Genomic DNA, 27,711 nt, shown 5'->3' with positions numbered 1-27,711 from the left:
GGACCGGGCCGGCCGCGGTGTCTCCCCCCTCCCGCGCCGCTCCCGGCGGAGGGCGCCGCGCTGCCATGGCAACCGGGGCAGGCGGGGCGCTACCCCGGAAGCGAACGCGCAGGGCCCGGCCCGCCTCGTCGCGTGCGCCGGCCCCGCCCCCCTCGCCTCGTCAGGCGGTCCGCGCGGGGTGACGTGTCGCGCGCGCGAGAAGCCGGAAGTGGCGGCCGTCAGGGCGGGGGGAGACGAAGCCGCGACCGTTGCCGCCGCGGGCGCGCGCGAGAGGCGCCCAGGGACCCTCCCCCCTTCCCCCCCCGGAGGCCGCCGCGCGCCCCCGCCCCGGCTCGCGCCGCCGCCGTTCCTCCGCGCCCCCCCGCCATGGCTCTGCGGCGGCTCCTCATCGCCGCGGCGCTGGCGGCGGTCGCGCCCCCCGCCGCCGCCTTCTACCTGCCGGGCCTGGCGCCCGTCAACTTCTGCGAGGCGGAAGAGGAGAAGCCCGAGTGCAAGGTGAGCGGGGCCGTGGCGGACCCTGAAGGGAGGCCTCGGCGCCGCCCGCGCCCCTGGGGCCCGGGTTGCTGGGCGGCCTGAGCTTTATCCTTCTGCTGTGGGGTTTGGGGGGGCGGGGAGTTGGGGTGGTTTTTTTCCGGAGGGTTTGTAGCTGCCTCGTTGTAACGTACCAAACGTCCCCGGCGGCCCCGGGGCTGTTGCTGCGGGGACTTTGAGCGTGTTTTGGTTCCCACTGTAATCGGTAATGGTAAAGTGTCCGCCGTCCCTCGCCGGGGAGGAAAGGGCTATCGGTTCATCTCGTGAGTTATGGTCACTTTGCGGAAATAGGAAGCCCCGGCCGCTTATTTCTCGGGCCCTTTTAAATACTTGTTGGAAAGCTGCAGAAAGTAAGAATCGCAGTGACAGGTCGTGCCGGGGGTGTGTGTGGTTCTTGGCAGGAGTGAGCAGCCCATGGCTGCAAGCAGATACGAAATGAAGGCAACCTTTCCTTGCGGTGTCTTCCTGGCCACAAGAATCTGAAGCATAGGGGCTTCTTGGCCCCAGAGTCTCAAATGAAGCTTAAACTTATTTTCATGCCTACATAAGTGATAAGCAAAGTTCACATAACCAAATTACTTATAAGGATGTTGTCTGGTAGGGGGTCTGTACTTAAAACAGTCTTTGCTCCTTTGGGTGAGCTTTAGAAGTTGTCTGCTGCTGCTGCTGCTGCTGTGGTGGAAATTACGCCAGACCATGCCTTGAGACTTGAATGCGAAAGTTCAAGACCAATCGCTTTTATGATCTGTTGTCTTACTGCTGTTGAAAGCTGGTATCTCACACTTTCTGATCTCTCAGCTGCTGTATTACATGAAACACTGGTCCATGATTCTTCAGAAGAAGAGTCTATTTAAACTGCATGCTTTTGGTAAATACCTTGCACTGACTTTATCCATTTGCTGTCACAAGTCAGTAGAGCAGGTAATAAACCAAACGTGTAATGAAAGCATAGTTGCTATGAATGTCTTTTCCCTTCTTTAAGTGTGTTGTTCCATTCAGACCAGCCAAATCTTGCACCTAACACATAGCTGTGGATTTTTTCACTCTTGTTTCTGTGCTGCTTCTGTTGTTGTAGTACAACATTCTGTGGACATTCTTTTATAGGATCATAGAAATGGTATACGGAAGTGACCTCAGGAGGTCACATAGTCCAACGTCATGCTTAAAGCAAGACTGTTGCCAACACTAGATCAGCTCAGCTCTACCTTTGTTTAAGCAAGCCTTGAAAACATCCAAGCACAGAGCATCCATCACCTGCCTGGGTGACTGGTTACAGTGCTGCGCTACCCTCTTAAGGAATTTTTTTTCTTCAAATACAACCCAGACTTTCAAGCTGTAGTTTGTAGTTTTTCACAACATCCCTGAAAAGTATTGCTATGTTTAAATTATTCCTGTTTTAAGCTAAGATTGTGGCAGAAAGATTTTTTTTTTTTAAGTCAAGTAAACCAGGTTGCCTGCTGTCTCTTGTAACCAACCTGAGACACTTATGAGGTGATCTTTTTCAGATGTCTCTGTATTTTTTTTCCCCTCATATAATGTGTACAAAATGTTTGTCTCCTTATCCTGAGAATTTATCATTTTGTAAATGTGAAGTGAGGTGTCTAAGTAACGTAAATCTACCACCTGTGGCTAGCGAATGTTTTAGGGTAACCTCAACAGGTGCATTATTGCAAAAATCTCTTTCCGAAATTAGCCACCTCTTATATTCCTCTACCTCATGCTAGCCATTTACGTACTAAGTAAGACATAGGCACATGGAGAAGTCTAAATTACTCTTCACATCTAAGTCTCTCCATGTAGTCTGCAACTGAACATAGTCTGGTTCCTGGTGAGGAGAAACAATACATGATCAGATAATTGCTATATCATAATGTTTACATATGTGGGTAAAACTAAGCTTTCCTGGACAACCTTAATTTTTTACATGTTCTTGCTGAGTTCTTACAATTGTCACTGTTGCTTATGATATCAGTAATAATATTGAGTTTTCCTCTGCCTTGAGGATTTAGATCCACAGACCAGATCTCTAAATGGTCCTGTTTGTTTATTATAATCTCTGTGGCTCTCCTGTCCTCTATTGGTGAGATGGGATGGGATGTTGTTAGTGGGGCATGTAGCTAGCAGCACAAGAATGATGAAATTCATTACTTTCCCCCTTCCTCCAAGCTGTCTACTAATCTGCTTGAGCAAACTCAGCTTGGCTACTTTTTCTGTTTTGGTTGGGATATCATCAGAAATGGAATGTGATCTGTGCAGACTTAAAATAGTAACTCTTGCCTGAACATCAGGAATCCTTACTCAGTTTAAAAAAAATACTGATGGCTCCAAAGGGGACTTGACATTGTATGGGAAATTGTTTATCAAAGATGCTGATCTGCAGTAACGCATACACTTCTTACGGAAAATTGAAGCGTTCAAGTAAATCTCCTCCTCCAATGAAAAATAGCTAATCTAAGGCCGTGGTTCTGTGACCAGCTGAGGCAGTCTAATTCCTCGCTGCTGGAAGTGAGAGATTTCATTCCTGACTTCCTCGGGGCAATGTGTTCCTGTCCTCTGCATCGTCCCAGCTGTGTTACTTGTTAAATCTTTGTTTGAGCTTAGTAACGTGGCAGGAAACTATCCAGCTTTTTGCCAGACTATTTTTTTGCTGTTTTAGTGAGTTGAAGTGGCTTACAGAATTATGACAAGTGTATGCTACCCAGAGGTAAGCAGCAGGTCTGCGTGGCTTCGGGCAGAGGAAAGAGGAGCAGTAAGGTGTCTTCACTTAATGAGTAAATTTAACATCTCACAGCTGCCTAGTGCTCATGGAACTGCATCCTGACTTGCACATGGACAACTGCAGTTGTTGTCCTACAGTAGTTATGTGCAACTACAGTATCTACAACTACAATATCAGTAAAGCATAGCACCTGGCTGAAGTATCTGAGCTACAGATACATGTGAACAGTTCCATGTTCCTCCCCTGCCCTCCCCCCCCCCCCCGAATTTCTTGGTTTGGCAAAACTTGAGTGAATTTTCTTAGAGAGCAAAAGCTCTCCTGTTGATTCCTGGTGAGAAAATAGATGGCTTGCTGTTGAAAGGGGGAGGTCTTGTTCCTGAAAGCACTCACCTTCCTTTTGCTGTCTCCAGCTCTTGTCTGATTGCACAGTAAGACAGTTCAACTTGCTATGCTGCTAAAAACTGCTCTTTAAAAAATTTTTGGGTAAGTCTTTTGCTGTTTTAGCCAGTTGGATTGGTTTACTGGGCAAGCAGATAACTGCCAAAAACAGTGTAAGGTAAACAGTTGAAATGTATTGGGACTGCCGGACTAGAATAAGGGAAGGGATTTTGAGACTAAGAGGGAAGAGTAAGAGACCTTTCCCTTTCTGTAGCAGCAGGCTACCCCATCTGTAATTAATGCGTATAGACCAGACTAGTCTGAAACCACAGCAAATTGAATTTCAGGTTATTGCTCAAGAGTTGCTAGAATTATTGCTAAACTTTTACAATAAGGTAAATGTGGATATCCTTGCCTTCTCTTTGGAAAGAGCTTCTGTTCAAACTTAAAATAGTGTATCAGTCTGAATACATTGTTTAAATCCTCATAGTTCAGTTTTCAGTTGCTACATAGATAAAATTGTGGACCAGCTTAATTACAGGGAGAAGTACTGATCTCATCCATACTTTTATTCATGTTCTTTTAAGACTTTTATTAGACAAAAGTTGTGGTGATGACTAATGTGGCTCTAACTTGGTACATTAAACTAAAACAGTGGCAGCTGCAGTAATTGTATTATTCTTGTGCATGATTTCTTGCTATCTTGTAGTTTGAATGGTTATGTTAGCCTTAAAGTGGTTTTGTCATGTGGTCACTGTTTTTGTGATGGTTAGTCTTTTACTTACGCTCTCAGCAGATACAGTTCATTACACAAGTTCTACATTTCAAGATATGTAATTACACAAATATTACATTTTCAGCTTTCCTTCACCTTATTCACACAAATGTACTTATATATGCCTGTCAGAATTGAAGAACTGCTTTAATATAACTGCTGATTATCTCTACTCTTTCAGTCTGGAATCGAGCTGTTTGTGAACAGGCTTGACTCTGTAGAGTCTGTCCTTCCCTACGAATATACTGCGTAAGTATATTATGCTGTTTATGTCATTTTCGTTGTCAGTTCTTCCAAAAAGATGAATTTAATTTATCTTACAGTATTATCTACATCTTGCTACAGCAGTTTGCCAGTGAGGAATGTTTATTTATTTTGCTAACATAAGTTTTCAAATACAGAATTTTCAGTGAGCAGATGGATGCATACATTGCTTCCTTCTTCTCGGTTGTCTTTGCTCGTACTTTAGTAGTGCATGGATTCATAGGCCCTCGTGTAGGTCGAATCACTGCTTTAGGGTAACTTAAGGTTAAAATGTGTGTGTGCATATATATACATATATATTTTACTCTTCTGCATTAGCTGTCATTTTACAGATCAAAGTATTACTGCTGTCTTTAGTAGCCTATAGCCAGATGAGTTAAAGTGGTAACGAGGTGTGAACTTTCCATCAATTACCTTAATGAGGTGTTAAATGTTTTCTTGGTACACATCATAGCAGTGCACAAAATGTATCAGTGCTGGGTACAACTATGTAAAGTTGTTGCTACAAAGAATATTTTGACTGTTAATATTGAAGAGGTTAAGCACTAGTTATGTTTATGCTTTAATGAACACAAATGTGATATACTTGAAATTAGTCTGGAAAAACTTGGAGGATGTGCTATTAAATGTGTTGGTGAATAAAACTGCAATAACCTGTTTATTTAATAGTGCTTGTTGTAAAGGAACTGTCTGTATGTGTGTGTATATATTTTTGCTTTTATTATTCCCCCCTGCCCAAGAATCTGGCCTACACGCTTTTTTCTCAGAGCTGTCATGAAACTCTGTGAAGGTTTAATTCTTGGCTAAAATCCCTGTTCAAATAGAAAACTTCTAATTACTTAAGGAAACTTTATGCTGCCATGTTTAATATAAACTGAGTTCTGAAGTAGCTGATGAAGAGATTTGATTGTTGGGGGTTTTTTGTTTGTTTTTTTGTTGTGGTTTTTTTTTTTTTTTTTTCCAAAATGGGACTGTGACTTTCACACTTTGCTTTGCAGGTTCAAGGAAGAAACGGTTGTCTAGAAGGAAAGCTGTATAGTTCCTTTACTTGTGATGAAGGTGTTGATTTGGGAGCACTGTTTGAGGTCTAATATTTGCAGCTGAGAATATTTTATTAACTTTTGTATCTTTTCTCTAATTCAGGTTTGATTTTTGTCAAGCGGAAGGAAAGAAGCGTCCCTCTGAAAACCTTGGCCAAGTATTGTTTGGAGAGAGGATAGAACCGTCTCCTTACAGGGTTTGTTCTTTGACAAGGGGTGTTCAGTAATATGTACGTTCAAATGTAACCAAAGGAGATCAAAATCTTGAAGATTCTCTTCACAACGGCTTTATCTCAAAGAGCTTCAAAATCTGAAATTCCACATAATAGAAATCTGTCAGTTTAACCCAATTGTAACTATGCACTTTGCATCATGAAGCTGTAGCCTGAAATGCTGTGGAGGTTGTCTTCTCTCTTTGGAACCTGCCAAAACCTGATTCTTGCTCCTCAGCTGTCCCCTTTTTAGAAGGAATTAAGTACTCTTATTTCTTGGAACCAGATCTGAAAATATTGCAGCTGTAAAATGGAAGAATTAGAAATGGTGTTAGCCAGCTTGTCTTTTCTGGTGACTGAAGCTCTCACCTTCTCCGATACACACGTAGTAGGAGAGAAAGTTATCAATTGAATCTGCCTGGGACACCATTGCTGCTATGAGGTGAAATGACTTGTCTGGTAAATCATTGCAGAAAACAGGTTTTAATCAGTAACAAGGAGCTCTTAGTGTAGGGGTCCTACAGTGATCACAGGAGGGTTTTATAGCACATACCAATGTAAAAACCTCCTCTGGAGGGTTAATGTGCATAGTCTTGGTAATTTGTTAGGTGTTTTTATTGTAGCAGTATAGGCAATTGTATAGGGGAAACTTGTTAAATACTGAAATTACACAAAGTTTGTTACAACCCTTTTGCTTATATGTCTTTTGTTTTTCTTAGTTCACATTCAAAAAGGAGGAGACGTGTAAATCTGTTTGTACAAAAACATATGATACCACAAAGCCAGAAGATAAACAGAAACTAGACTTTTTGAAAAAAAGTATGCTACTGAATTATCAACATCATTGGTAAGTTGATATAAAAATTCATAGATTGGTTAATCTAGTATGTTGGTGATAATTTAGTTTATCATTTTGTATCTGCAAGTTAATAGAGATTGAACACTACGTATTTGCACTGAATCTACTGAATTTGCCCTTCTGTTCTTGCAAAAGATGTTCTATTGTTTCTTGTCTTCATAAAAAATTTCCTTTGCTTGAAGGATAAGCACCAGGTAGAATGGAAATGAGCCTGTTTCCAAACATAAAGCTTTGTGTAGTTTTTGTGCTGCCTCTGTGCTTACTGTAAAATACTGCTATTTCTTTGCACATGTAAATGTAGAAGTTAATCCTGCCCTAGCTTGAGAAAAGTCTTAAGGGACCTTCATTCTGTTGCTATGCTGTCTTTGTTTTCCTCAAGAGCCTTTGCACTCCCCTTCAAAAGTGTCCAGGAGATAGGATCAATGGTTCTGAGAGAGTTTTATGTGAAGTTTTTGTCTTATAGGATATGCAAGTGAAAGGTGGCCAATGAAAATTAATTAATGAAATAATTTTGAGGAACGCATAAACACTTAGTCCTTTCCTATTCTCTGAGTCCCTCTGTAACCATCTGAGTCATCTTGGAGCATGCTGGAGCTCTGTTTCTGCTTGGACGTTGAGGTCCTCTTCCGATGGGCATTAAGGGAGGAGCAAGGCTGAATGTGTATGCTGAATCTCATGCTGATTTTCAGTTAGGATTTAGCCATGCTCTGCACTCACATCCAAGAGGTGGGAAATGTTTATCAGCAGGTTCCATCTTGACATTGGAAATACCCAGCTATGCTATTGTATTTGTATGGTGCTTTGTATGTTGGTATGCTGTGCAGCCTTTGGGTGCAAGGGCAGAAGGAACAACTTTGGCATGAAGTTGTCAGAGTTCCTGTGGCAGCTCTTTGCAAGTAATACATGAGCATAATTAACCGATGTTGCCAATGATTCCAAATGTGTTCCCTGCTTCACAGAAACGAAGGTTTCGGTCATCATCTAATTAGATGAAAACTTTCTGGATATATTAGTAAAAATGCAGGTGAAATGTTGAATGTTGCCATTGTCACTAAACGTTTTTCTGTAATGTCACATTCCGTTTCTTCAGTTTTGAAGCCACCTGTGCTGGAAAGGCAGTGAGTGCTTTTACTACTGTTCTGGGGAACCAATATGGGATATCTGTTTTTAGGGATAAACATGGGTCACTGATGTAAATCTTTCTGGGAACCTCTTGAAAATTAGTGTTGTTGAAAGTTGATAGGTCAGAAGGGTTCATAGACAATAGCCATATGTTTATGTAAGTGAACTGGGGAGTAATACAGAAACTCTGAAAGGCACAGCTACTTTTGCAGGGATTCGGAGTGTATAGGCCTAATGCTGAAATAAATAGAGCTTCAAACATGCTGGATTTGGATATATTCCTATTAAATACTGCATATATTTATAATATTTACACCACTTCGAATTTCACTGATGCATGTTAGTGTGGCATAAAGCTTCAACTTGAAACGTTTGTGTATGTTTTGGTGTATAAATGAAAAATAGTTTCCCAAGGCTTTAACCCTGTCACTCTTTGAAAGAGATTCAACTTCTTTAGGAAAGCCCAAAACTTAAGCTGGCTATGGATACAGTAACTGAAACAGAACTGTGTAAAACTAATCACAGAGAAAAGTACTTCAGACTGGTTTTTGTCCCTTAGAATAAATTGTGTTACAAATATACTTAGTGTATTTAAGTATATTTTTTTAGCCTGCATAACTAACTTGATAGGACTGTTCAGATTTTAGTAAGATGTTGTTCTATTTTTCAGTGTGAAAACTTCCCTTTAAATTTAGGGCACTCTATACATATTCTTATATTGTTAGTTGTTTTAATAGCACTTCTACTATTCGGGTTTTTGCTAGGCCCACTGCCCTGAAACTTTAGAACTAGTGACATGAAGAATCCCTGTTCATGTCTGTTATGGTAATGATAGTCCCCCTCAGCCACAGCTTCACAAAGTAGAAGTGGCTGGATTTTGTGATGAATGATGCGTGGTCCAGGAGCATGGTCCAGGGGTATATTGTACAGGGATCAGCAAGGTAGCACAAATGAGGATTTAATAGAGGTTTATTATCCAGCTTCAATTTATCATAAAATTCCTGGGCAACAGAGATGGTGCAAAGTACTTTTAAGGTTTTAAGAGTCACTTAATAAGATTAGGAATTGACATACTGAATTGGACTCAACAGCTATACTGATATCTTGGCTGACAATGTTCATCACCAGATGTTCTTGAGAGACATATAAGAACACTGTTGTATGGCATATTTGCCCCACATGTATAATCTCTTCAAGTCATTTTAAATTTGAAGATTAACTGTGAAAAATGATTTGCTGCTTAAACTATCAATTTGTTCCAGCATTGCTGCTTGAAGGCAGCTCAGTATGTCTTTGCTGTAGAAGATGCAAGGGAAAGCCTTTATCCCAGCCAAACTCTTTAGCAGTAGGTTAGTGCTTTACCTGGTTTTGATTATGAAATGAAAATATTAACAAAAACAAGAGCTATCTCTAGCGTATATTATAGAGGTAAAATTCCAAATATGGTCCAAGTGTAATGAATCTGCATCTGGAATAGCTTCTAATCAGCAACTTAATTGTGTCCCATAGTAGCATGGTGAAACGAGTAGGATTTGGTTGGTGCTGCTGCTGTTTCCAACTCTGTGATAGTCTTTGGAATCTCCCAAGAACCTGGAAGCTGTGTTTTTTGGGGGCCTGTCTTCACCTCTTCCACTGTGTCAGTGTGAGCCATGAACATTGCTACTTATTTCTGTCTGGGAGCTAATGGTAGGGATGATGCAGATCTCCTCATGTTTTGTGAACAAAGGCACCATGTACTGCTCTTTTTACCCCTGTCTGTTGATGTGCTTTACAAAATAGTGCTTCTTCAGAGGCTGTTACAATACACAACAAACTAATGCTTTGTTATTGTCTGAAATCATAATTCCTGTGTTTTATTAGGTATTAAAAAGTACCTGATGAGGTATTACCAGGTATGAGCTATTTGTTAACATTAATAGCCTAGTGGTTGTAATGATGAGACATTTCATTGTAAAGGCTACTCAGGAGCTTGATAAGTTTTACAAAAATGTGTGGTGTTAAGTTTCAGTGGGATGTCGTTTTTTTGGTCTAGTGATGCACAAAAAGTGGCAGTTGTCTCATGTTTTCATGTTTGAAGTTTATTAATAGACCATTAAAAACATACCTTGGAGCAATTAGTGTTGCCCTAAGGGCAGCTACTGAATTTTAAGTCTTCTTTGGATGACTTTCTTTTGGGATTTATCTTTCAGCTAGTTAAAACACTTCATAACATAAAGAAACAGGTTTGGGTTTTTTTAGTAGTTCCTTTTACAAAGGGACAGGTGACCATGTTTGGTATCTTTCTCTATGTTTAAAAATATATTTTTGGTTTTGACATTTGTAGTGTTTGTAGCATGTTGGATACTGTTTGTATCTTATTGTCTTATAATTTTCCACAAGCCCTCATGGGGGTGTGGGATTCCTCTACAAATTTTTCATTGAAACTGAACTATAAACCTACTAGGCTCAGGACTTTTGGGTAATATGAACATAAATCTTGTGAGGCAACAATGTCAAGGCAGCAGGTAAACAATGGAGGGAGGTTTGAAAGTCATTACTTTATCATGGCTTACAATTTTTTGCTCATGTAAACCATCTAGTTAAAATATTGCATACTCTCAGGGAACTGCAACTGAGGTCGATGGTCAGGAATTCACTGAAATAGCAAAAAATAAAAAAAAACAACAAACTTGCACGTTAGCTTTAATGCAAAATAAAAGTTTAAAGAGTGCCATGAAAAATGTATTTTGCAATGGAAGAGTAAAGAGGAAGCTGGAGAATTAATAATATGTATGTGTGTGTAGGCAAAACTTTTTATTTTGTATTTTGTCTTAAAGAAACATGAAATTATCAAGTTCATTTTAGCTGATTTAATGGGTTATTTTGTCCGTTTTTAAAAACAAAATAATGAAATGTTAAATTGTAACGACTCTGGAGTGGGAGAGCTTTATGTATTGGGCTATATTTGTAAGGGAACTTCAGAAACCAATCCAGTGAATAGAGTGTTTTGGTGGTCACAGAGTAAGCCTCCTATTTCCAAGCCATCTTTTGAAGAAATAGGCTTATTTTTAAAATACTGTTTTTCTAAAAAAGACACAGTTTCAGTTGAAGAGCTAGATGCTTATATCTCATTTGGAAATTGGATTGGCAATTGGTGCGATTCCATGGGTTACGATCTGAAAGAATTATTATTCTTGTAATTAATCTTTCAATAATGAATGTACCAAAGTTAGATTAATATTAATCTGGTTTTGTTTCCATTACACTGTGTATTTTGAAAGATTGTGAGATGTCCCTGTGCCATTTACAGGATTGTGGACAACATGCCTGTGACCTGGTGTTACGATGTTGAAGATGGGCAGAGGTTCTGCAATCCTGGTTTTCCTATTGGCTGTTATATTACAGAAGATGGCCGTCCAAAAGATGCCTGTGTTATTAATGTATGTTTATGCAACTTTTTTTTTAATATCCCCTTTATTTAAAGACTGATATTTCTCCTATGTCCTGTTTCTATGGTGAGTCCTCGCTGTCTTAAGAACCCTTGTTACCTAAAACAAGGTAAGTGTTTTGATATCTCTGCAAGTATCACAATTTGTAAGCCTCATCTAAGCCTAAGAATTTTGTCTCTTCTGTTGCATAATACAGAAGGGCTCTAAAAGATAGAGGAAAAAGATGAAAGTGCGTAGCATTTAGTACCTGTAAAGGGTGAAGGAGAAGAAAAACGTCATCCTTCGTTGCCTAAGAAGTCTAAACATTTGAAGGCTTGGACTTTACATTTTTGTGGGATAGAAGTGTTTTCATGGAAGCAGGTTTGCATAGACGTGTTTGTACCTCTGCATGGAAATTAATACTTCTTGAAGGATTGCTTTCCCTAAAAGCAATGTGTGGGCTAGTGGAAGAAGGCAGAATACAAGACTTCTGAGTGAACAAAGCTTCTCCAGTGAGAGACAGATGTATTGGATTAACTGGAGGAGGTCCAGATAAACGCCCTGCTAAGTATTATGGAGATAAGAACACCATAGAAAAGCCAGGATGTCTTTAGATTACTGCAGACCTCTTCCATGGAGAAGTCAGTGAGAACCTTGAATAAGTTTTTGGTTTTACCAAAATGATTGGTTTTACTTAATGGATCTTACCAAATATGATGGTTTCTGCAGCTTCTAATTTTGTTTCCTTTCCTCCGTAATGAATTGGTTTCAGAGGCTCCACATGAATGTATGCTTGAAACACATTTATGATCAAATACATAATCTGGCAATATTATTTTAATCTTGTTTATATACTTGTTTTTAATAAAAGGAAAATAACCGTTGAAGGAGTAACTGAAGGACTGTAGAAGAACACTTTGTTTATATAACTATTCTTATAATTAGGGTGCTTTGTAGAAAGGGGTGCGGATAGAACCCTGAAGAAGTACTAATTGAACTTCAGTAGACATAATGCTTGTGATTTAACAACCTCTTTAACTGACTAAATTCTAAGCTGATGTTTCCCTTCGCCTGAGATTTGCATTCAGCATTCTTGGCTGCTGCTTGCAGTTCATCCCTGTGCATTTTTTGTTTCAAATGTCAAGGTGGTTCTGTCACAGAGAGCAATTATTTGCATGGTTTGTCTTGGGAGGTTCTGTTTAATCTATGAAAAATACATACGTTGTTTTAAACTAGCTGATGTTTATGAAACACTTCTGATAATGAAAGTTGTCACATAGTTATCTATTCAGTTTGCTACTTCAATTAAATAAAATGGGACATCTTCAGTTACTGAAATATTTTAATCAATATATTTGTATTTATAAATACATTTTATATTTAAATACGTTTTTCTACTTTTCAACTGTAGTAGACAGTTCTTAGCATTAACTTTTCTAGTTCGTCTTTTTAATGCAAGGCTTTAATGCAAAGAGTTTACTGTCTTTGTATTCCCAGAATCCTGCATTCATCTTGTAGGAGAACTTCTTGACAGAAAAACTGTACACAGCCTAAAATTCTGTTGTGTAAGCTTTTAGATGTCTTTATCTTTTTGATTGTTTAACACCATCTTTTATCATTGCAGTCAGAATTTCATGAAAAAGATACTTTTTATATCTTCAACCATGTTGACATAAAAATATATTACCATGTTGTGGAAAATGAAGCTCTGGGAGCAAGACTAGTTGCTGCTAAACTTGAACCAAAAAGGTTAGTATTCAGAAATAACTTGATGACAAGTTATTTGTGGTGGTCCATCCCAAGATACTTGCTTTGATTTGGGGACCTGTTGCTAGTCAGAAATGTTTTCAGATATGTGACATGTAGATTAACTTTCCTGTTGATTGATGTAGTCTAATGTAGGACAGTCTAACATAATTTTGTTCTGAATTCGATAGATCTTTGTGCACTATTTCCTATTTGGGCCAAAAAAAAGATAAAATAAAACCTGGAAGTGGTATGTGTTCACTGAAGCAACTCTCATTTCCCTACTGGGGAACATTCTGTCTTGTGATGGAACAGGCCACCAGTGCCTGAGGCAGGAGTAATCGGAGTGCAACATTCGATGTCTTCAGCAGTCAGTATTTGAATGGAATGATTTCACAAATATACTCATCGGTTGTTCTGGTGTCTGTGTGGCTTTTGCACAACTGATGTCTGTTTTATTATTTCTTAGCATCTTGTCTTTCCTTTCTTTTGTATTCTTGGCATACCTGAGCTTGTTGCATTGTTGTTCCAGCATAATGATGAAAGTATTTTTTCTGACAAAAGTTAGTAATTCTGTTGTTGTCATTTTTTGAGTGTTTTGGAGGTTCTTAGCAGTACTCAGACTTCTTTAATTTTTGGTGCTCAGCTTTAGAGACTGTGCTCTCTATAGTTTTCTTTTTAGAAGAGACAACTGTTGTTTAAAAAGTTCAATTATCAAAAAGTCCTGTGCTTATGATACATTTCTTATGAGTTCTGAAATTTATGAGGCATTAAGAACAATTTTTATATTTAAGGGAAGAATGTTGGATGACACTGATGCTTGTATAAGATGAGTGAATTCTTTCTTAAGAGTGTTGTCACTGAAGCAGCTTTCATTCTGGGTTTTTTCTTCCTGCAGTTACAAACATACTCATCCAGACAACCCTGATTGCTCAGGAGTACCTATGGATATAAGTAATAAGGCTAATGGAGAAGTCAAAATTGCTTACACATACTCAGTTTCTTTTCACGTGAGTTCTAAGCTTTCTGTGGTAGTTACCTCTTAAAATCATTAATACTCTGAATTATAAAGATGGACAACTAAAATTATCTCAGAATAGTAAATTTGTGGGTTTAAAACTTTATTTGAACTGGAATGTCAGAGGTGGCTTGGGGTTTAACCACATGCTTTACAATTTTGCATACCACGCCACACACACTGAATGTGAAATGCATATGTGTTTTTTAAAAGAAGCACGTTTTCCATGTTTACGTAGGTTGTCTGGTAGATTATTTTTCAGTTCAAGCTCTAAGTCTGAGAAATTGTGTTTCAGCAAATTAGTGTTGTAGGTAGGTTGAAGCTGCTCATTTTCTGCTCTCCTGCTGCAAAAGCTTTCTTTTCTTCAAGGTCTTCCTCCCATGGAAATTTGCAAAAGAGTAGGAAGCTGGTATTCTTTGTTCTGCCACTCTCTATTTAAAGACAGAGGAGCAGTATATCAGGCAACTGTAGGGAGCAGTGATACTTGAATATGTCTCATTATGGTGACAAGAGATTTTTTTTTTAATAGAGTTTGCTGGACAAACTGTATCCCAAAGTTTTGCACTCTTTCCCAGACTGTTTCCCTATTAGTCTAAGACCTCAAAATGCAAGTGACTTGCTAAAAAGAGTGCAGATTATAACTGGATTTCTTGACTCCCTGTGTATGTATTGAAGGGATAGGTCACACACAGCAGTTCATATTTTCAGCCTCAACAATTCTGTGATTCTTCTGGATATGAAGGAGACTCCACCTTCCTTTTTTTTTGTGTCATTATGGACTTTAATCAGAATCTTGGCAATTAGCAGATTAAAAAATAGCAATAGGGCAATTTTAAATTTTGTTTAACCTTTTTCTTGTTCTGATTGCAAGGCCAGTGGTGTCTTTCAAAATGATAGGCCACTGTCATAATAAGGCTGTTCATATATCTATCTAAATTCTAGGTTTATAGCCTGCTGTAGGATTCAGTTCAACTGTGGTGAAATGGAGACTAGATAGTTGATCTTTAAAGTTAGTTGGGGAGTAGCATTGAGTTAGGGTGTGGGATCCACTGTCATAAGAAGTAAACAGTAAAGCACTGCTCTTATAATATCATTATATCACCACGCTGTCTCAGGCATGAATCCCTTTTATCTCTTATAAGCTGTTATAGCAGTGTTTGAAGAATTACTATGATCGTTCTTTAGTAATTACTCTAGTAATTTGGTTTAGATTCTATGGTCAAATCTTAGGTTAGTTTTAGGTAGCTGTTATTAAACTATTTCCTTTAAGGCATGCAAAATTAAATTTTCAATTTGTCATGAGATTTACGATTGCTTTGCATGAACATCAACTTGTAAATTTAAGATGGATACTGACTGTATCTGAAACTGATGTGTTCACTCTTTCAGGAAGAAAAAAGTATAAGGTGGGCATCAAGATGGGATTATATTTTGGAATCCATGCCTCACACTCACATTCAGTGGTTTAGGTGAGAAGAAAGTTTGTCTTCAAGTGTACTATACTGAAGTGTTTACATTGCAATTTGAATTATGATTTTTTTAATTTTTTTTTTTAATTCAGTATTATGAATTCCTTGGTGATTGTCCTCTTTCTGTCTGGAATGGTGGCTATGATTATGTTAAGGACACTGCATAAAGACATTGCAAGATACAATCAGATGGATTCCACTGTAAGTCTGAAATGTACCTCCTAAAATTTATTTGGAATGTAATTTTTTTAGCAAAATGTATTTCTGTAACAGGCTGTTTAAATGGCAATCTACTGTATTAAAATAGGTGTATTTTCCTTTACAGGAAGATGCTCAAGAAGAATTTGGCTGGAAACTGGTTCATGGTGATATTTTCAGGCCCCCAAGAAAAGGAATGCTGTTGTCTGTTTTTCTAGGCTCTGGGACGCAGATCTTAATAATGACTTTTGTTACCCTGTGTAAGTAATAAAGTGGGGAGGAGTTAGTTGAGTATAGATGATCTTTCACTGCTAATTGCAAGGTACTAGTAAAAATAGCAGTATAGTTTTTGTCTAGAAATTTCTTGAAAGTCTAAGATTAGAAACAGCTGAGCCAATATAGTAGACACAGAACTTAGTATACACAGATTTTAAGATAACTGATGTACTGGCTTTAAGTCAAATGTATAATTACTTTCCAAAATTGTGCATCTTTGCTTCATAGTTTTTGCTTGCCTGGGATTCTTGTCACCTGCTAACCGGGGAGCTCTAATGACCTGTGCTGTAGTTTTGTGGGTACTGCTTGGAACTCCAGCCGGTTATGTTGCTGCCAGATTCTACAAATGTGAGTAAAAGTTATTTAAAATGACAGGGCTTAAGTTCATTAAAGTAAATTATCATCACAGAACTGATTTCTATTTTCCAGTACTGTTTGTAGTTTCCCTCAGGGCAAGATGGAGAAATGTACTTACCATTACAACAGAAAACACGTATAGAAAGCTGGTGTGGTTACATTGGTTTTGATGCGATCATGCCTAGAGACCCTGAATTGCTCTTGCTACTGTGTATTTATGGAATTGGAAAGCAAATTCCATTTTACTAATACTACGCTCATTACATCAGACAGTTTTGTACTTCAGTTTCCTACAGCTGGGGGGTTGGGTGTTAACTTGTATTTAGTTTTAGCCATCAATGTTGCTTGGTAACATTTCCCCCCCCCCCCATGAACCTCTATTCTTGTATGCCTGCGATTTGTCACTGCTTTTTAGCTAGTCCTAGGTCTTTGGGAGAATGGTGCTGATCAGACTGTGGCAGGGGCATTAGGGGGAAGGATTATTAGGTGTTCTGTAGTTGTAGAAATAAACCCAGTGGTGTTTGGGCACCTGACAGTAGTTAGTTGATACTGTTTTCCTTAACTGATCCCAGTTAGCTGTTGTTTCAAGGCCTGCCTACCAACCTTAAATGGTTTTCTCCTGTACCCTCTGGTTTATTTTAAGGTGAAGCATGCCATTCCACATACAGCTTGTTTTAATTACTCTATGACTGAGCTCGATCTTTTGGACTATTTTAGTTCTGAACATTTAGTTCTGAACTATTAGTTCTGAACAGGGCTAGAGGAATTTATTTCTGAACTTCAACCTGGCAGTAGGCATTGGAGTTCTTCTAACTGTTTTGTAATTTTCATGTGGGGAGAACCACTGGGGTTGTATTTTGTAGGGAGTTTTTCCACACTGGTAGTGATGTGATAGTGAACTATTCCTTGTCCTTCTCTTCAAGTCAATTAGACTTAAATGGAAGGAGACTTTAGGACTAAGAGCATAATTGAGGACAGAGTTATTGTTTATATCATGCCATCTATTATGTGCTTTGAAGGATATTTTGAAGTGTATTGATGGTAAATTGAATCCAGTATCTTTGGTGGAGATGTAGCTAATAATAACTATATTTCATATTATACTTATTGGGAATCATTCAGTTGATACTTGAATATTGTGTTTAACTACTAAGACAGTGAGTGACTGATCCAGAGATATTCTTGTTAGAACATGAGACGGTCCATACCCCGTACAGAGCATGTAAAGATTAATGTTTCTCCTTACAGTATGCAAATAAGGTGAGACATAAACCAAAATGCAACTGAAATTGATATCCAGTTTCAAAAGTGGTGGGTTTTTTCAACATTGCATTTCAAAAGTGAAACCTGAGCTGAAATTAAACGGTTAATCTTAATAACCAGTGCAATGTTCTACCAAGATTTTATAAAGAAATAGAAACTTAATTAAAAATCACTCTAACCATAATAACTTCTGACTCTTGAAGTAAAGAAGCATGTCATTATGGCAGTGCTCAAATGAAATTGTCAGCTTCACTGAATTCCAGCAGATTTTTGCCTTTGAAAGTATACTGACTATAATTTTTATCAGCATAGTGCAAATTCATAAAGAGATTGTTAATAAAGCTATCTTTGGTCTTTTGGTATCTCCACTGCTTAATGCTGTTAAGACTCAAGAGAGCATCACTACTTCCTGTAAGCGTCTTAGTCCTCACTTTCTTGTAAGATTCTTAGTCAAGAATTATTTCAAGAAAACTGTTAAGTTTGCTTTTCACATATTTATATCTTATTTTCCTACTGAAACCTGCAGTCAAATGCTAGAAAGCTTAAACGTCTTAATCATTCCAGGTTTAAACTGTTTGTTAAAGACTTAAAAGTACTGCAAATCTGTTTCCTCCTTTTAACAGATAAAGTGGTCAGAGACCCCGTTTATTTAGTTGGTATACTTTTCCTGACCTTGGTCTGAGGCTTTGCTTTGAAGCTCTGTGATTAAGCAATGTGATGAGGGAGTTCAGTTTTATTACTGAAGATTTAGTTTACTGTTTTAAACTTGGGCATGATAGCACATTATTTGAGTATTTGCAAGCTAAGTATAACAGGTAAATGGACTGGAAAATTAATAGTTGTGAGCTTAATGCATGTTTTGATGACTGTCAAATGTTTTAATACAGCATTTGGAGGTGAGAAATGGAAAACAAATGTCCTGCTGACATCATTCCTTTGTCCTGGGTAAGTTGAGAATATCGCCATGATTAAAAGAATTAAATTGCGCTTCTCTGACATGCATAGCTAATTTTTAAGTTTCAGCTATACATGTAAATCTTATTACATCATTCCTTTATTCCAGAGGCTACAGGAATATCATGGCACTTCTGACAAAGATGAATATGTTAATGGCATATCATCCTTAGATATTTTTTTAGTAAGCATTTGTTTACTCTCACCACATGAAAAGGTTGATTAAGAAAGAGCATTATGATAGTAGTAAGTTTGAGACAGGCACACTTTTTCGTTGCTTGGTTTTACTCTCTAGGCTCTTTCTCTAACCACACTGTAATTGGTCTTGTATAGTGTCAGGTACTGTATAACTACTGCGATAAATTTTTCTACTTAATCACAGCAAGCAGTCTTACCCTGAAGTGTGGTTAAGACAAGCATATATTTGAAATTGCTTAGTTGGAACGTCAGCTCCTGCTGGAGTTCAATCCCACTAGATTAACGAAGAATTGCTTGTTTGACCTCTTCATTTTGATATTTTGTGTGCGTCATTTCATTTTAAGATATTTTCACTAAAATCTTAATACAGTGCAATTGTTTTGTTAACATTATTAAATATTAAGGAGTATTTCTGTGCTTTAAGTGTGTTATGTATTTTTCAGAATTGTATTTGCAGATTTTTTTATCATGAACCTCATTCTCTGGGGAGAAGGCTCTTCAGCGGCTATTCCGTTTGGTACTTTGGTTGCTATTTTGGCACTCTGGTTTTGCATATCTGTACCGCTGACGTTTATTGGTGCCTATTTTGGTTTTAAGAAAAACGTAAGTGTTTTTGAGAAATTGTTTTGTAAGTGTGTGTATACGCATATACACATGCATACACATATATATATATTTTTCACTGTATAGACTATGACTGAGATAGCACCTAAGCTAGTTGTGTTGTCAGCTCCAGTCCTGTTCGGTTACTTTAGAGCTGCATTAGGTATCCAATCTTTGGATTCCAGGACATTGATATTCGGTTGGTTGGTGGTGATAATTCTCTGCAATGATTAGGGTTATCATATTTAATTGAGTGACTGCACCAGATAAAGCAGTGACTTGGGCATTCTTTATTTTAATTATCATCTCTTCCATTACTAAAAAATTGAGTTGACCCAGCCAAGCATAACGGAAAGCAACTTACGCATTTCTGGTTTTCCCCCATGTGTTTTGTTCCTGTCTGCCCCCTACACTGAGGCTTTAGAAGGATATTTTCCGATCAAATTGCTAGAGATTTTGTGAAATCTCTTTGCATAAGTGTTCTGTAAATGGTTATCCCCGCTTTGCAGACATTAATTGGGATTTACTCCTAAACTGACCAATTTTACCTATTTATATGAGGGCTCTTTGTGCCACTAGTGACCAAACCTTCTTAAATAGTGAAATCGGTTCTCCATTTTTCCTTAAAAAGTGGTTTGCTGTGCCCCACAAACTTAAGAGCTATAAGTTCAGATATTTTTGTGTTTTTTCCTGTATAGGAAGCCAGACTTCCATCTCTCTGTGGCTGTCATGGAATAGATTCAGAGAATATTTAAATATCTTAGAAGGCACTTTTAAAGCTGATTGTAGTTATCCAGTTTTTCTTAACCAGAATTCAGTGGATTTTTTCTGATAACCAGGTTGAAATTCCAGCAAACCCCCCTGCATTGTACAGAGGCAGTTCCTTTAAGAAAGGAGGATTTGATAAACTAAGGCAATGTCACAGGTATCACAAATGTGTTAAATCAGAAAGCAAGTACCTAGCAAGTATCTATTGATGCTCTTGATGTAATCTTTACGAAAGGGGAAAGATGGCAAAGTATGCATTTATCCGCCTTAAATTTTTTTCTCCCACCATGCTGATCTATGTATGCATCTTCAGTTAGGATTTAATTGCCAGATTGAATCCTCTCAGTTTGTAAGTTTGCCCTAATGTGATTCTTGGAGTAAATCCTGAAAAACAACATACAGGTATTTTTAGAAGGGGAAAGCAAGAGTCTGCACCACCACTATCCCCCCAGCTGAAAAGCGAGAAATCAACTCAAGCTCTGTAACAGATCATAGATAAGTAATCAGAACAAGGGAAGTCCAAAATATCTGTTGCTGTGTTTTCAATAGGAGCTGCCTTTTAGCTTGTTTGCCTAGCAAATGTTGGTAGCTAGGCTGGTAGCGAAAGCAGATGTAGTGGTAGCTGGGTACGCGCATGCTCAAAACAAATAGTAGACTTTTGCCACCACTCATTTCAAAAAGAAAGCAAAAAGGCAGTGCTGTAGTTTGACATGTTCTTATTTTTGTTTAAAGGCTATTGAACACCCTGTTCGCACAAATCAAATTCCTCGTCAGATTCCTGAGCAATCATTCTATACAAAGCCGTTACCGGGCATTATCATGGGAGGGATTCTGCCTTTTGGATGTATCTTTATACAGTTGTTCTTTATTCTCAATAGTATTTGGTAAGTTAACCACGATCTATTTGAATTTTCTCTGTCATAAAAACTTTCACAAAGAAATTACCACCTTTTCTTCAAGATGCTTTGACTGATTTTTGGTGATGCAAGGTTATCAGGTACTGGTTCAATAAAAATGTAAACGGTAACAACTTTTTAACGTTTTGTGGTTTAGAAGGTATTCAGTGCCTGTTTTGCTTGTCGAGGTGTGTAGAGAAGTGGCTGTGATATGCTTAGCAATTTACAGCTGACCTACAATATTCAAATAGCTAGTTTTCTCATGCTACTCCTCTGACTTCATGTGGGAGTGGCTCTGAAGCTGACATACGGCATATAACTTGAGAGTAGTAAGTATATAAAAATTTACTTGAGATTTGTTTTTGGTAGTTGCAGTTGTTGTTCAGCTAGAAATGTATTACTACTCTTGGGAGAAAAAAGAAACAAGAACAAATTTTGTGAAATCTTTATAAAGGCACCAGAGAGTAATTCTCTTAAAAAATAAAGCACCAAAGACTAGTCCAGTGTAGGTGAATTCTGATGTGATCTCATAGCACACTGACAAACTAATCTACTGTGAGGGATTTGTCTTCCTTCTGGCACAATTTAGTTATTGGATCTTGTTAAACTGTTTCTGAACCTTGAATAGGTGCCTCTACCCAACATAGACAGCAACAGTATTTGACATTTCTTGTTATTTTGCAGCTCTGCCCCTTTGATTGAAATGTGAGGTGAAATCCAAGTTCTGCTGAAGTCAGTGGAAGAGGTCACGCTGACTTCACTGGAACTGTAATTTCACTCATTATGTCTAGCCAGTTCTTTCCCTGAAATCCCAGCCAGGACCATGCTTTGGGCTTGCTTTCTTGCTGTTTTCAGACTGAGCTGCCGAGGCTCCTATTCTTCAGTTAGAAAACAAATACCCAACTGTATGGCCACACAACTGACAGTACCTCAGTAGGAAGGGGAATACTTAAGGTGAAGGTGATATTACTGCACATGGAGAAATAATATTAGCACAGTGTCCATTTAATTTTATTTTTTTTTTAATTCCCTTTTATAGGTCTCACCAGATGTATTACATGTTTGGCTTCCTGTTTCTGGTATTCATTATTTTGGTTATTACATGTTCTGAGGCCACAATATTGCTCTGCTACTTCCATCTATGTGCAGAGGTAAGAAATATTCTTCAGCATTCATACTTGATACTGTTTTAAGGATGCTTCCAAAAACTTTTAAGGCTTTTGTATTTGGAAATAAGTATTCCAGAATTCAACATAAACACCATTACTAGATGACCTTAAATCATGTCTTTAGAAAGTGAAGCAGAAGTGGCAGGCTACTTTTGGCAAAACTCGTAACAGCTATTAAAACCCTGCACCGAGTACCACTAAGTCAGATATCTCATCTTCAGAGTTTTAACTCCCTGTTTTCTGAAGATGCTAAACTAATCCATTAACATTGTCTAATCAAAGTGCATTTTTGCACATGCCCAACCTTGGAGGGGAAAAAAAAAATCTCTGTGGCTGGCAATAGTAGGTCTGGCTTATTTGGGATTTTAGATTTTTGCCTATTTGATATTGATTTTTAGGTTTCTTATCTCTAATTGCGAATGGTGTAGTTAACGCAGTATTGATTATATATAGTTCTTTTCCTGTAGATAAAAATTATTAAAACTCACTTTTTGATAAAGTAATAATAGAAAAAGGAGCTCTGCGTTCAGTAATAGGGTCAGTGCGTTAGAGGTATATGGAATATTACTGATACATACTTTCTTTTCCCACCCCTTCTAGGACTATCACTGGCAGTGGCGTTCATTTCTCACTAGTGGTTTCACTGCAGTTTATTTCCTAATATATGCAATACATTATTTTTTTTCTAAACTGCAAATCACAGGAACAGCTAGCACCATTTTATATTTTGGTTATACCATGATTATGGTTTTGATCTTCTTCCTTTTCACAGGTAAGTATATCGAGCCTTAATTTTAAATGTTGAGTCTACCTTTAGCTTTGCACAGTAGAATCCTTGGCAAAACTTATCTTGATAAAGGATCATAAATTTATACATGTCTTTGATTTTTTTCCAGATAGTTGTGTACCATTTTGCAACTCTCTGATCACAAATGTTAGTGAAAGACATTAGGTGAGGATGAGGCAAAACTATTGCTAATTTGAGTTGTGGCCTATAATTAGATCTTCAAATATGATGTCTTTAAACATGATAAATATTTCTCTAGATTTCATTCCTATGTTAGTCATGTGACAAACTAAATTTATTAAATTAATTGTCTTTGGAGAAGCACACTTCAAATCACACAAAATCAAGTCTAAAGTTACAGTGCCAATTAAGGAAAAAAAATACAGCTTTTGTGGAATAGGAGGAAGGAAGAGAGAGGAGTAAAAGTTGACAGAGAATACTTTTTTTTTTCATTTGCTCTCTTCCGGAACTTCTTTACCTTCTTTCCCAATTGCATTGAAGTGGCAGGGGAACAAGAACTTCTTAACCATTTTTTGATGCAGGCATGTCAGAACCTTGTCATCTTTATTGTGAGCTTTTGGAAAAGCACCTGTCTTAGATGCTGCGTTTCAATTTCCTCTTCAGTAAGTGAGATGAGGTGACAAAGTCTTCCTTTGTCATCTTCAGTACTAAAAAGGAATCTTCAGTCAGACACACTTATCCCTTGTTTAGTGTGGAGGAATGGCAATGAAAGATGCAAGAAGTCTCCTTTCAAACTCTCATGCAAGAAGGCAGCAACCAACCAGCTCCCCAAAAATCTTAAAAATACTAAATTCTGTTTCAGCACAATGTAATCAGTCTTTGTGGACTTTACCCTACAGAGCAATATTTTTGAAAGTATTTTGAACTGATCAGTGCTTTAAATTATTTCAAGCTCCATGTTTATGAAGAAGTTTAATGATTCCTAAGGCTTTGATATGGATTTATGTATACAGCCATAAAGGCTACATTTTGAGGCCTGCTAGAACACAAATGGCTTGTCATCAGAGCTTTTAATACGGATCTCACTATAAGTAGAATTTTCATTTCCACTTAATGTAGGAGAACAGCAAAAAAAATGTAGCGGGAAAAGAACTGACATTTGAGAATGGTGTTCATTTTAAGTGTAACCAAATACTAATTTCAAAGACATTGCCACTTCAGCTGAGGAAATATTGAAGCAGTTTGTGCACCACAACTGAATGCAGATGATGATGAACAGGAGCAAGAGCCTGCAAGGAGTTTCTTGGGTCATTGCCTGTTAAAAGGAGGGAATGAGACTTAAGTACATTATATAATCTCTTTGAAAAGTGATCAAGCTGTGTTCCAAAAGTGGTTAGTTTTATCTTCCATCCTTTTTAAGTCAGTCTAATGTGTTTTGGCATTGCTTGCGGATGTTTTGTAAGTTACACGTCATCTCTACTTTTATTTATATTTTGTGTTCTGGTTAGCAAGTCATTCTGAATGTGTAGATCAGAGATTCTGCCTCCCTTTCTCGCTCCATCTTATTTCTTGCCCTGCCTTTCTCTTAACCTTTATTTGTGATCTGGGTTTACTAATAGTCTCATTGAACTAAAGAATTTAAGAATGCATGGTTGTTCAACTAGAAATGAATGTGTACTGCTGTATGTAGATCAATTTTAAATGCAGTGCAAACTTAAAAAGTAGCATGAAAAAATAATTAGGCCTTACATAAGTGTAAGGTCAATTAATTTAGTTTCACTAGCTTTTCCAATAGATATGCAGCATGTCTGCCTTTAATAGTAAACAGTCTTGGCCAAAACCAGAATTGTGTTTACCCTGTCTCCTTTGTTCAGTCTGTTTACTTTGGGTGCATGCAGTAATTCTGGAGTGCACACATTCAAGATAAAGGGGATTTACAGTAAATTTTCTATGCTGAGACTTGGCTTAGCTGCCCTTCAGCACCTAAGATACCCATATAATTTCCATCTTTTGCCCTTATTCTTTCAAGTCAGTCATGTCACGTGACATCATCTAGAGGCATTAAGATGTGCCCAGTGCATCTCCCTTTTCCTTTGCTCACACGTTCACTTTCAATTGACCAGTTGGCTGTGCAGCGCCTGCCAGCAAATCTGGGGAGTCCTTTTCCGGGTAGGTTCACAAGCATGGAAAGAAGAGGTGGTTTACTCTGACCCCTTGAGATGCTTTCTGTAGTAGTCATTTGTATGTAATTGGGACAGTGGAGATGTCAGTTATGCTGTGCAACTTGAACTAAGCTTTCAGAGTTTGTATGCTTTCATTTCTTGAAATTTTCGGTTTCTATATTGAAATTAGGGGAGAATACATGTGAAGTTAACCAAACAGTTAGAACTTTGAAACATCATATGCTTAACGATTTTTTTAATCTACTTCCCACAAGATTAAGTGCAAATTATCCTTTAATTTGAGGGAATAGTCCTATTTCTTAAGATTTAAGAATAATTTTGTCCATTTAGGTTGATAGGCATTCAAAGGTGGATACGTTCAGTTGTCTGAGATTTACTGAAGTGCTTTGAGATAAGGTTTTACAGAAAAAGTTAGAGGCAGGGTAAAGGGACAGGCAGTTCTCCAGTTTCTTAAATGAAAAAGCATATTAGCAATTTAGCAAAAACTGCTCCTAAAGGCAACTGACTTCTTGTGTCAGGATGATAAAGAAGCTAAAAAGAGAAAATAATAATTGTTGTATCAAAACTAGTCTGCTGCTGCTTACTCATCTGTTAAAAATCGTCAGAATCAGGAAGGGTTTTGACGGTGCCCTGCTGCTATGTCAGCGTAACACATGCTTCAGGCACTTGCATCCATACTGCATTCCAGGTCATTGATCAGACTCAGCAGGCAAAATACCGGGAGCTACATGACAAATCTTTGATTCACAGCTGGGACCACAACTACGTATCATAGTAAATGAGTCAGTTAAACATCAGTAGTTTAGCAAGCGTGAAGGAAAAAAAAGAAATTATCGTGATATCATCTAAGGTTTCTTCCAAGCTTGTATAGTGAATGAGTTAGCACACAACTTTTGTTGTGCCTCTTATCAGATCTAAAATAAAGGTGATTTTTTTCTTTAAAGAACTTACTTAGCTCTTGCATAAGTTAAGGTTATGATTTTAGAAGAGTTACTCAGGCAAAAATCAGATAATCTTCAGGGCTTTTTTCCTGTCCTAGTTTTTGTGGGAAATGAAGGTTCCTGTAACAGGTGTTCTGAGCTGCTGTTTAGTCCCTTATCGTTCTGATTGAGGCTGCATTTTGATGTAATCCGGTTAGATTAACAAAGCCCAACTATATTAACTACTTTGCATTCAAAATAATATTTTTGTTAAAAACTTCTGTTGGAGTTTCACAAAGAGAAGGGATGCAGCTGTTTTTGTTCAGCTAAAAGGATTATAAGTTATCAGGGAAACAGTCTTCGTCCTTAAATTTTAGTTCAAGTTTGCTTATACCTTTTGACTGCCTTAACTATTTCAGAAGTGTTTATTTTTAAGGTAGGTAACACATGTTTTCAATAGGAAGTACAGGTTGCGTAGTAACTATGCTATCGTTTGAATTACACAGAAATAAAGGTAGTGCTCTAATTTTCCAAGACCTTAAAGTATAACTAAGAAATGGGAACTCCTTTTGATGCTGTCAATCTAATTGGTTTATTAAATATAGTAACAATATTCTGACCAGCTGAGCAGATCAGGTAAAGTGTGTGTGACCAGTCACTAAAGAAGGGTGAAGTGGAGCAATGTGAAGGAGTTGGACTGGGGAACAATAAAACAACAGAGAACAAATACGTAGGAAGATAAATAACACAGAAACATCTTAAAACTAGTGTCTTCCATGTGATCAGCTCTATGATTGTGAAAATAATGAGATATAGTAGTTGATGCCTATAAAGGATGTACTGAAGATGAAAGACAGAAGATTGCATATACGTATGTCCTGATTTATGAATTACAGATAGAAATTGATGTCCCCTGTGTCAGTTTTCCTGACGTGTAACTTCTTTTTGTTGTTGTTGTGTTTTGTTTTGGTTTTAGGAACAATTGGATTCTTTGCATGCTTTTGGTTTGTAACCAAAATATACAGCGTGGTGAAAGTTGACTGAAGAAACTGATGTAAAGAATTAACACAGAAGAGGTTTAATCTTCATTAACATAACTTAAAGACCTGGTCTAGTTGATGAACTTGAGCTTTATCAGAAGTATTGGCTTCCTATTCTTTGAGAATGATACTGAATATGCAGCTACTTTTTCCACTAACACGTTTGTATTGTGACTTAACCTGTTTTCATTCAGATCTTAATGAAGATCAGAGTTACAATATTTATGCATTTGTAAATACAACTATACTTTAAAAGAAATGTTAAATTCTAATGGCAGAGTAGAAGTGGCTGTATTACACAACTTAATGATACTTCTGATCAAAGTACAACTGTAAATAGGTTTTTCTAGCTTGGTAGGTGGGATGAATTATTTTTCTTTGAGGGAAATTAGAACTTTTTATTATGCTAACTTTGAAGGATGACTCCTAAGAAGTGTTGCTTTTAGTTTGGATGTGATTTTTATTTTTTACTGATGTTACGTCCATAAATATTCTGATTTCTGTGACTTCATTAGTTCGGTGTTCTTGGCCTTTTAAACTATGTGCCTCTGAGTCCTTGAATTTATAAATTCATAATCTAATAAATATTGTAAAAATG

The 27,711-nt window shown here is 37.7% G+C and overlaps 1 protein-coding gene across 1 annotated transcript; it reads left to right on the top strand.

Moving 5' to 3' along the window:
- The first annotated feature begins 174 nt into the window (after positions 1-174).
- On the top strand, positions 175-27,711 carry TM9SF2 (transmembrane 9 superfamily member 2). Its single transcript, XM_072849941.1, has 17 exons — positions 175-495; positions 4,585-4,652; positions 5,811-5,904; positions 6,639-6,766; positions 11,190-11,319; positions 12,932-13,056; positions 13,952-14,063; positions 15,461-15,540; positions 15,633-15,741; positions 15,866-15,998; positions 16,243-16,362; positions 18,522-18,579; positions 19,230-19,389; positions 20,890-21,041; positions 22,093-22,204; positions 22,823-22,994; positions 27,050-27,711. The coding sequence occupies exons 1-17, from the start codon at positions 367-369 to the stop codon at positions 27,115-27,117; spliced, it is 1,950 nt and encodes a 649-aa protein (XP_072706042.1). The 5' UTR covers positions 175-366; the 3' UTR covers positions 27,118-27,711.

The sequence above is a fragment of the Ciconia boyciana genome, chromosome 1 (genome assembly GCF_034638445.1).
Source record: "Ciconia boyciana chromosome 1, ASM3463844v1, whole genome shotgun sequence".
Taxonomy (NCBI): domain Eukaryota; kingdom Metazoa; phylum Chordata; class Aves; order Ciconiiformes; family Ciconiidae; genus Ciconia; species Ciconia boyciana.
This window is presented reverse-complemented; position numbering and strand designations above follow the sequence as displayed.

Coding starts and splice junctions, on each gene's coding strand:
- TM9SF2 (XM_072849941.1), top strand. CDS start 367: ATGGCTCTGCGGCGGCTCCTCATCGCCGCGGCGCTGGCGGCGGTCGCG. Junction 15,999..16,242: donor AATGACTTTTGTTACCCTGT/GTAAGTAATAAA, acceptor TTTGCTTCATAG/TTTTTGCTTGCCTGGGATTC. Junction 18,580..19,229: donor ACATCATTCCTTTGTCCTGG/GTAAGTTGAGAA, acceptor TGTATTTTTCAG/AATTGTATTTGCAGATTTTT.